This window comes from Maylandia zebra, linkage group LG8, assembly GCF_041146795.1.
Source record: "Maylandia zebra isolate NMK-2024a linkage group LG8, Mzebra_GT3a, whole genome shotgun sequence".
Lineage (NCBI taxonomy): Eukaryota > Metazoa > Chordata > Actinopteri > Cichliformes > Cichlidae > Maylandia > Maylandia zebra.
Window position 1 is genome coordinate 12,393,580 of NC_135174.1, and position 10,491 is coordinate 12,404,070.

Below are 10,491 nucleotides of genomic sequence, written 5' to 3' on the forward strand. Positions count from 1 at the left end.
GTAAAGAGACAAAATAAGACAGGACAAGCCAGTTCCATAAATATATCCTGAGATATTTTTTATTAATGCAGAATCTGCTGTACATTTCATGATATCTTTAAGGAATGACCATTCAGTTTCGGTGTGATCTCAGGACAGAGCATTAGTGGAAAGGCACACCGCAGGTTTTATACCACTCGTACAAACATTCTACTGAAAAGATTACATCTCTGCAGACTATCGGCATTCGAAATGCTTAAGCCTCAGATTTTTCCAGCAAAGGTCCCATCTTCTCTCTGCTCGTCCCATTTCTGGATCTAAAGGGACAAAAATTTTAGAGGAAAAAAAGAAAACTTTTGAGACAAAAATATTTATTTTTAGTTGATTTAATAACTATGTAAGAGTGTTAATCCTCAAACTACATTTTTGTACAACTTGTGATGTTAAGCAAAGCTTAGAGAGTGGAATCGCTTTGGCTGATAAAGTAACTCAACATGTTGATGTATTTTTAGTCAGCTGTGTGATTAGGGGCAAATCTCCAAACTGTGTTTTCCATGTTTTCCTTATTTTTGACTGTTTGGGCTGAGCAGGAATGTGAGGAATCATAAAGTTGTTTGACCCCTGCTAAATAAACTCTTCCCACCAATTAAATTACCATGTACATGCTGCCAATACGCTTTCAGCAAAGTGGCTTTTCTGTTAGAAATGAGATGGTAACATTTCTTATATTTACCCAGGAGATGGGGCACAGCGATTTGTAGACCCTTTTGTACCACTCGCAGGGCTGGGTGTCTAATCCCTTGGCATCCAAAGCTTTCTGGCAGCGGTAGTAGTCTATAAATAGAGAAACAACAATGGTGAATATCAAAAATAACCTTCCAGTAGACCCTGTGAAGAAATCTGACTGGGCTATCTTCAGGCCAGAGGTCAGGGTCAGTAGGTGAGCTATGTAAGCCTTTCTCATGATTACTGTGACTGAATAATGTTGTAATAATCCAAAATTGTACTAGGTTGTTATTGCCTTTTTAAAGCACAGCATAGTCTTGCTTTAATCGGCAGTTCCTCTAGTCGCTTTCACACATTTGGAGAAAACAACCTTGAGGTGTAGTCTTACCCACGTAGTTGGACCAGCAGTTCCTGGTCTGGTTCTGGTTGGGGAATCTGGAGTCAAAGGGAGCCGTGCGGTATTTCTCAAGTTTGGCTTTAATGTCTTCGGCCATTTTCACCTCTGGAAGGAGAATCTAATGAATGGGTGCAAAAGGGGAAAGAAACAGCCACTCATTAGCCTGTGTGTGGTAGCCTCTTGTGAGGATAACATCTGCAGGTTGCCTTCTATGTGCGGAGATTGAACAGTGGCCGGCGGTGACGATCTGTGACGCCTTAAGATTTCATATTTGGGCAAGTGCAGCGGATTGCTGTCTGCGGCACCTGAAGGCTGCTACTAGAAATGCGGGACTTTCATCAGCTATTCTTCTCACCGTCCAATCTATAATATCAAACTACAGTCAAACATAAGCAGTGATTAAATATGTAGGACAAAGTGGGAAGGCCCTAAATGGTAAAATGCGCCTTATTAGCCGGTATTGGCAGTAATCAATAGCCTTAGTTACCAGGCCAAAAAGCGTTTCCTTCGCACGTAGCCCAGTTTCTCTTTCTTTTTCGCACAACCTGGTAACACATTCGCTATTTCTCTCTGCAGTGTAATTAGTTTCTTTAAGAATGCTACTGAAAACCGATTAAAACACTTCCTATCGATACCCAGAATTAGTGGTGCCATTTTTGACACGCCACTTCCCGAGCAGTTATTTTGATGACTACACACAGAAATGAATAGAATAAATAGAAATAATACCTAGCGGACGGTCTGCGCAAGACTGCGCAACCCTTTAGAGGGTTAGAGCATGCAGGTAAACGGTACCTTAGTCGCAGATGCTGGCTCGGCTCAAGTGACTTTACACCGGACGGTGAGTGTCGTTACTCTGAGAGACAGTGCGCGCTCCACGCGTGCGCTCCGGTCTGAAGATATTGGAGCCGTGCAGTTTTATCATAAGGGAATGGCGGATACAGGTCACATTGAAATGACAAGACTCTCACAGTCACACTTTGTCTACACGCAAATGTTTGCTTTATGTCGTGTTTTGGAGAATAAAAGCCCTGAGGGGTGAAAGCCCAGGGGCGCAGCGGGAGGTGTTTATTTTAGCTTTAATTTGTTGTTCGAGGTTTTACTCCTATGAAGCCGGAAGTTTTCGGCTCCTCTGTGTTTCTGTTAATCATTAATATGATGTTTTTAAGCATATGAGCTGGATGGCCATAAAAAGTAATTTTCCCTTCATGTGGGCTTCCTATATTTCGGATTTCAAGTGAAGTAAAGCTGGCCAAACCAGGAACTCTGTCAAGAAATGCCTGCAATCGTATGGAGGTGCTGCAGGCGCACTTTATAGGACCTACCAGCTGTGAGCTAAGACACGGAACAGATGAGCAGTCCGTTTTTTATGTGGCAGGTCTATTAGCCTGATAATAATAAGCAGAGTGACATGTTAACCGTGTAGTGCCTCAGGAGCACTAACTACACTTTCAGTGCATGAGCTGCATTTCCGCGCGTAACTCCTTTACAGGTAGTGCACTTGCACTATCCGCGCGCCTATCCGTCTCCGGTCGCTGTCCACGCGGGTCCACTCCCTTCCAGCCAAGTCTCGGCGCCTTCTCCTATTTTGCCTCAAGTGCGGCTTTCCATAAAAATTCCAAGCATTTCCCTACAAGGAGAGGCTCTCAATCCCCTCACATGTATTCAGGAGGAGCCCCACGGCAGTCTTGCGTCACGGTAAATAAATGACGCGGTGTACGTATTTAGGGAGTAAACTGCACGGTACTGCCCCGGAGATACGTGACTGCCTTGCATACATCCATGCCGACGGTCTGTCCGCGCTTTACTGCACTCTGTGTGTGCGTGCACAAGATGGCGACAAACGGCCTGTTTTTATTCATTTAGATTAAACAAAACCAATTTCTTTAAAAATATTTTAATATAGCTCAAATCCAAACATTTCATTACAAGTCAGAAAGTAAAGTCATCTCCAATAAAGGCCTCTTTCACAGGTTCAATATGTCCATGTTCAGCAAAAATAAGAACCTCGTCTTCAACCTTAATATAAGTTACCAAGGGAAAACAGCTTCACAAGGAGCTGTTCAACCACAGCAATAACTCTTATTTGATACAGCATTGACTAAATTGTCAGTGTGCGTTATATAGCATTACATCTTACAGCATGTTGGATTAAGTAAGTAACAGTAAAGGGTCATCGATGTCAACATCAGTACTGTTGACTGCCAGAGTGCCTTATTGATACTTTCACAGACAGGATCCCTTACAAATTTAACACATAACATTTAGTTTATACCATAAACCAGCCTTACAACTGAGTATCTATTTTATTTAGGCTATTTTTAATTTGACACACTAAGGAAAAGCCTCTGTAGTTGCATGCATCTGCTACCTTTAAAGCACAGCGTGACATACAGTTGCATAGATCTGAACAGTCCAGCTTCTACTGTTTTTAACGATCATTGCACCAATGCATGAAATTGCTAGAAACAATACATAAAGGCAGATCTGATGGGTTTATCAGCAGGAGAACAGCAGTCTGAGTAGAGTGATTGTCAGTGAACAGCAGCTTTTTTCTGATTCTATACAGGTTTAGAGTTTTGACAATATGAAGGATATGCAGTGAAGAAGAGTGAATATAGACAGTGTCCAGTTTGTCCACCGGAGAACATCCCTGTCAAAGCAAATCAACCTAAAGTCTTCTAAAGATAAAGGAGTTTCTTTGCTGGTCAGCAGTTGGAAAGTCACAATTAGTGTACAACAACTTTGGTTTTGAAAATCAAGTTAAGTCAGCATAAAACCGATGATATACTGCACAGGTTACAGCCGGCCTTTTCACCAATCGCTAAAGCGGAGTCGGTTGAAGGCCTCTTTAATGTCCTCGTTGGATTTTGTAGTCCCGTCGCCAAAACGGAGTACTTTGCTGTCGGGAACGTCCTGCTTCAGCTTGCGCTTGCTGAGAACCACGGTGCCTTCGGCTCCCTCCTCCTTAGGACCTATCAGCAGGATGTAGGCAGCATGGCGCCCACGCTCCATCAGCGTGGCTACAATGAAAATATATAAGTTACCCAAAAATAAATTTAAAAAAAACACTGCTCAATCTGATTTCCTTGTGTTGTTTCTTAAAAATAATTATTGTTGGTCCAGGTTCAACATCGCAAGTGACCAATCACGTTGCTTGGATTTTTTATTCCAAGGCGCAAAACTATGTCATCAACATGTGATTGGTCACTTGCAATGTTAAACCTGGACCAACATTAATTAAGATAATCCAGGTATAACACCAACACGGGGTGTTGTTATAAAGATACACCCTGGAAATACATCGTACCAGTAATACCTTTGCTAGAACAAGAGGTACCTTTAAATGCTATAATGTGGTCTACGACATTAGTGGACTCGAGGACAGCATTCGAATAGAGAGGATGCAGCATGTAAGAGCGTCGTTCACTTGTTACTGGTTCCTGAAAGGAAAACATTGCAGCTGTCAGGGAGCAGTTTTGTTTGTGAGAAACGTGTAAAATGATCATATTCATAAAGGTAGTGTACTTACAGATGAGTTTGACTCTGAGGGCATCAAGCCCCAAAACATGAAGACTGAGAAGTAGTTGGTGGTGTCGATGGAAACGGGTCTCGGGGAATTAGGACTGGCCAAGAGCTGGACTTCCCACAGCACACCGCCAGTCTTCCCATCCAGGATTATTATCTACATTTAAAACCAAAGTGGTCTAGTTTTTCTATGATTCACACTGATCACCTCATGCCAGCAGTCAGGCATCGAAATAAAGCTGTTTGTCACGTTTTCAATTTAACTTACCCTCTTTGTGTTGTTGCCAATATCCTCCTCAATGACAACATCTATTAAACCATCTTTGTTAAAATGACCAAAAGAGGGTTCACTGAAAAAAAATAAAGAGAAAAGGCTGTTTTTCCACCCAGCGAGTCCTAGTTAATAACAACAAATGGTTTACTTTGATATTTATTTTGCTCTCCCACAAAAATGACCAGAATTTAATACTGAATGTAGGGCTGCTCAATTAATCGAATTTTAATCACAATTACGATCTGGGCTTTCAACGATCATTAAAAATGACTGAGCCGATTATTAGCCCCTCCCTCATTTATCCGCGACACCTTAAAGGCCGGTCCGTGAAAATATTGTCGGGCATAAACCGTCCGTGGCGCAAAAAAGGTTGGAGACCGCTGATTAAGAGGACCCGAGGGAAGCTCGGAAAGCTAAGCAGAAGTTATTTGGAGAGTGACTGCCGTTGGTTGAAAAGAGAGTTTAAAAAAAAAAACTTCAGTGGTGTTGCACACTATTTTATATTATTTTTTAAAGTCATTGTTAACCCTTTAAAGCCGGTCAGAGCAGCACGCTCCGTTTTGCGTAACTATTTTTAAATCCCTGTAGAACCTGAACCGTGTAAGCTAGCGCAATAATTTGTTTTGCATATGAAACCGGAGGAGTTGTACTTACATCTGATGCCATCAGCTTGTCCTCGGTCACGGTTTCGTTCCACATATAGCTTTGCAAAAATTGCATAAAAAGCGCTTGCAGGAACAAAAACATAATATTCCAGAAACACGCTTCGCCGTTCCTATCAGCTGTTCGTAACACTTCCCACAGTGAAATTATGCACCTGCTGTTTTCTTTGCAAATTTGCATCATAGGATTGTTTTTTGTTTTTCCTGCAGTATATAAAAATTGCTGTATCTCCAAAATAAAACTATGAAGACACTCAAAATAAATTTCCTGTGGTGGGAAACTATTTTTTGCAACATTATTGTATTTAAAGTTTTGAGGGATAAGCCTCTTAAACTTCTCCAAGTAGAAATATATGTAAACAAAACAAAAGCGATTTTCAATTTTTTTTTGTAGTTTATTGCACTTTTTTGCAATTTATGTAATTACTATGGACTTAATGCATACATATTATTAAAATATGGGCTATAACAGTTGTATTGATGTATAGCAACTTGAAATGCTCCCACAAATGGCACTACAGCATGTAAAAAAAATAAATAATATAAGCTCTGGTGGACTTGGTTCTATGGTAGGTCTTAAAGGGTTAAATAAATATCGTCAAATAATCGTGATCTCAATTTCAGTGAAAATAATCGTGATTATCATTTTTGCCATAATCGAGCAGCCCTAACTGAATGTTTGAGATTGTTGGTTTTTGTTGTGTTTTAACACAATCTGACTTCTGAGCAAATATATTATTTTAATGAGATGTATAAATTATTTAGTGGATATGGACATGTCTACAGTACATTTAGGGACTATTTTTCCAGGTCTATAAATGATATAGCTTTACCATCCATGCATCCACACTCACACGTTTATAATCACCAATGAGCCTAAGTCCACAAACTGCATGTCTTTGTACTGTAGGAGGAAGGCAGAGTACCCACACAAACATGGGGAGAACATGCAAACTTCACACAGATAGGCCTCGGCCAGATGTTGGATTTGAACCCAGGACCTTCTTGCTGTGAGGCAAGTGCTGCACAGCTATGACTGCAGCTCACCAGGGGAAAAATAAATAAATAAAATAAAGATGTTTTTTGTTTCTGTAATTACTTAATAGCCTAACTTTTTTTAGGTGAAGTATTAAATTTAGAATCACAAATGTTAGTGTATCTGTAAACACTGATTATGTTATTGCACTAATGCATGCCATGTATTCATTATGGTAGGAAAGATGTAGGTAAGTGCTCTTGTTGTTTTTCTTCCCTTTCTGTATCCATGGCATTATGGAATTTGTCCAGCAATCTCAACGGTATCGACCTTGTAAGCACTCTGTACTGAGGTATTAATTAAGCTGCTGTGCTGTGTAACTAAGCACTTTCCTCTTATTCTATGCACATGAAATCTAAAGCATACACAGTGGGTTTACCTGAGGACTGAGCTGGTGTTGAATCTCCACAGTAGCTCCAAATGTTTGCCATCAAGCAATGCCACCTCCTTCCCAGCCACAACCAGCAGGTTGGATGAATCATCCGTTTCATCGGTTTTCAGCATTCGACTCACTTCAGACCTATAAAGCAGAAACAAATAGCAAGTCTCAGGGTAAAAATCCCCATGACAACAGGCGGTTTTGTAGAAGTGATAATCAAAGTTCCTTCTTACTTGTAGATGGGTACAAGGCCGTCTGTGCCACTGGCATTTCTCTCCAGGTGTTGGTCCTTCTTCAGACCCATATCCATCCCTGCTTTAGCCTTGGCAGCGATCTTCCACAGTGCCCAGCCATACAGCCCAGTGTCTACGAGTAAATACACTCACTCACTCAATAATTCCCTTTCCTGTCCTAGAATCAACAACAGGAAGAAAACTAAAAGCTGACGAATCTTTTGAAAAGTGAGTAAAGATGAAATGTTACAGTAAATGAGCCTCACTGTAAGAACTGTTGTTAAAAAATGCAGCAAGGTTAATATCAGGTAATATCAATATTTAACAAACATCTCTATGATAACGTTTCTTTTACTGAAGCGTTTGATGCACACCTGAACCCTAACCAAATCTCTTTGACCCACCTCCTTTGTAGACATCTAATACCTGCGGGTAATTTTCTTTGGGTCCATAAGTTATTATTAATCAGAACATATGACTTTATTCAACTTTTAAATAAGTTGTTACAGGACAAAGATTCACATAATCTTTTAAGCCTAGACTAAAGGTGATCCTATAAAAGGTATAACAGTGCAGCTGTTATTATTCAGCTTTTGTTATGACTAAGCATTAAAAAAAAATCTGTAACAGTTTGAGTTTTGCAACTGTACTTGGATAAAATGCAACACTTATCATTGAGAACCTGCTCAACCGGTTTGCCTGCAGAGTAACTGTCACGGATGATTTCATACACAAACCTTTTTGCAGTAGTACGTAGTAAGAACCTTTCTCAGTGCGGTGCAGAAGATGACTGGCTGTCTCTGTGGAATCGAGAACCACCGTAGTGCCGATTTGGTCACCCGTCTTCCCTGAGAGCAATACCAGCTGAGTCTGCAGATATGACAGGAGACACTGAGACTGGGACGATTCCATTTTTGCTTTAATATTATCATTAATATCAACACTTTCAATGGGGAACATTTCCATATTTGAGTCTTGTTACAGCAAGAGAAAAACATAATAAAATATACCAAAAACCAAGAAACAGAATAATATAACTCTTAACTTCACCTTTACCTGTGTGTTATCAGATGCCACCAGAGCCACATCACCAACTTTGTCCCCATCCAGATCTGGGACACTGAGAACGGGCGCAGAGCTGCGCAGCCCAGTAGGCTGAGACTGTTGCCAGATTTTCGTACCTGAGACAACCACACCACACAGTAACAACGTAGGTTACAAAAGACATCTTTCTTGACCTAAAACGGATCTTTAGAAGTTAAAATTGCTTTACTTCCTTTCTTTAACTAGACTTCAGGAACACTACATTAAATGGTATGTCAGTAATTTGTTGCCGCTAACAAATTGGAAATGGGTACAATTTTTTTCTTAGCCAGTAAAATCCCCATTTCTCTTCCTCTTAATTAAATAAAGGATTTGATTTGCCACTACTTGCATTGAGTTTGTTTTTTCACTAACCTGTACGTTTGTCGATGGCTGTGAGTTTGTCAGAATGGGACAGCAGACAGTCCCAGGTTCTGCCCGTTTCTCTTTCGAGGCCACACTGGGCCCAGTGGAAGTCGGGTTCCAGCGGACAGTCCCACAGGTTCTCTCCATGTGTGCCATCCAGTGCCAACAGAAACACGCATGGTGAGGATAGACCTGGAAAACCCACAGTTTTTCTAAACAAACATAACACACAATGGGTGTATTGTATTTTCATAAACAGAGGATCAGTCTCTACCTTTATCAGCACATGATCTGTTCTGTGTCACTTCTGTGGTTTTGAGAATAAACAGGACATCCATCACCTTGTCTTCATTTGCATGTTCAAAAGCTAAGAAGTTGTAGGTTGCTGTGGTGAAGAAAAGAGAAAGTAGTGCCTAATTATCTCGCAACTATAACACTGTCAAGCAGTGAAATTGCACTCACCTGCTCCAGGGAATGAACTGTTCCAGGTAACGAGATATTGTGGCCTCACGGGACAGGGGATGATGAAGGAGAAGGCAAACACGATGGTGAGGCAAAGGAACAAGGACAAGAAAAAGACTGCAGTTCGCCAATGAGACAGTTTGGAAAAACCCAACTCCTTGCAGCTCTTTCTCTTCAGCTCTGTTGCTGATGGTACTGTTCCTGCCTCTGCACCATCTTCTCCTGTCTTCAGAGGGTCGCCCTCAGTGGCTTGGTCTGTGGTCTCCATCACTGCCTTAACGCATTACTGGCCCACTGACCTGCCTAAAAGGAGAAAAGAGATTATGGTAAACACTTACGTAAATACATACCACTGCAAATACAAATAGTCATATACAGTTCCAGTGTGGAGCGGATTATAAACCTGCATGTGTCAAAGTAACCATACAAAACTCGCTGGCATTCACAGATACACTCTGTGGGAAATAATACTGGAGGCAGCAGTGTCTAGCAGTCCAGCTATTTCTGCTGCATCAACCTTTGTGAATCTCTGCTTATTCAGATGTGCCAGCACAGATCCAGACGCTTCTCAGCACAAAAAGAGCAGACCCATAATGAACATCGCTCAGGATTGCACACCATATTATTTGTTCTGCAGCAACAGGCTTATTACTCACACGTAAAAAAAGAAAAAGAAAAAAGAAAGATAAGGGCGTGTGCTACAAACTTCCTTATGTATATTACAAACAGACTCGCACAAAATTATTTTACGCCCCGAGACCGTGCCGTGAAAGTCTTTTCTTCGCCTTAGTCAGTTCCGGATAGCTATCTATATTAACGAGATTAGGTATTAAAAAAAGTTTACCCTCAACACCTGGGTGGATTAGTTTGCTAACTTGTTGAACGAAGGCCAGCCCCGAAAAAAGGGACTGTGTGTAATATTACCACAGAAAGCGGCCCTCGATTTGAGGTTAATTCAATAGTTTAAGCAGATACAGATAAGGTTTTTCTTACTTTAACTCTGCACCGCCGACTCCTGCGTTCTTTGGTGCGGCTAACTTTAGATAGCAGGCCTGACACAGGCTAACAAAACTGCCTGTCAACCTCAATTGCGTAAACAAATCACAGGCAAGCCCACCGTCCTAAAAGGTTCGCGTACCCCGAATTTGTCTGACAGGTAGCGCTACACATTGAAAATGTACACATTCAAATAATATTGAAACCTCCGAAACAACATGAACCTTAACATTAAGATTCATTTACCTAAATTTGGGTATTGCTTGTAGCAAGAGGTGCTTCAACATGATGAATGCCTATGGCGAATAGCCGTTGCCTGAAAGTCATAGCTCAGGGTCTATCAGTAAACGTGTTGTGATTGGTTGTTGTA

General features: G+C 41.1%; 2 protein-coding genes across 6 annotated transcripts; both read right to left on the reverse strand.

The window, feature by feature from the left end:
* Positions 1-32: 32 nt before the first annotated feature.
* On the reverse strand, positions 33-2,042 carry cox6b1 (cytochrome c oxidase subunit 6B1). 2 transcript variants are annotated; one of them, XM_004562421.5, is made up of 4 exons: positions 1,898-2,042; positions 1,094-1,220; positions 713-813; positions 33-296 (listed from the first exon to the last, which is right to left on the reverse strand). In XM_004562421.5, the coding sequence occupies exons 2-4, from the start codon at positions 1,197-1,199 to the stop codon at positions 243-245; spliced, it is 261 nt and encodes an 86-aa protein (XP_004562478.1). In that variant the 5' UTR covers positions 1,200-1,220; positions 1,898-2,042; the 3' UTR covers positions 33-242. The 2 variants fall into 2 exon arrangements, with proteins under 2 accessions (XP_004562478.1, XP_004562479.1); XM_004562422.4 differs by having other exon boundaries at positions 1,832-2,014.
* A 941-nt stretch (positions 2,043-2,983) lies between these two features.
* fam234a (family with sequence similarity 234 member A) lies at positions 2,984-10,475 on the reverse strand. Of its 4 annotated transcripts, none has more exons than XM_076887353.1 (12): positions 10,368-10,475; positions 9,126-9,428; positions 8,938-9,048; positions 8,673-8,855; positions 8,265-8,395; positions 7,952-8,084; positions 7,215-7,347; positions 6,982-7,122; positions 4,899-4,980; positions 4,635-4,787; positions 4,443-4,545; positions 2,984-4,125 (listed from the first exon to the last, which is right to left on the reverse strand). In XM_076887353.1, the coding sequence occupies exons 2-12, from the start codon at positions 9,391-9,393 to the stop codon at positions 3,917-3,919; spliced, it is 1,647 nt and encodes a 548-aa protein (XP_076743468.1). In that variant the 5' UTR covers positions 9,394-9,428; positions 10,368-10,475; the 3' UTR covers positions 2,984-3,916. The 4 variants fall into 4 exon arrangements, with proteins under 4 accessions (XP_076743468.1, XP_004562480.2, XP_076743467.1 ...); XM_004562423.3 differs by lacking the exon at positions 10,368-10,475 and adding an exon at positions 10,119-10,248 and having other exon boundaries at positions 8,271-8,395; XM_076887352.1 differs by lacking the exon at positions 10,368-10,475 and adding an exon at positions 10,119-10,248.
* Between the last annotated feature and the right edge of the window lie 16 nt (positions 10,476-10,491).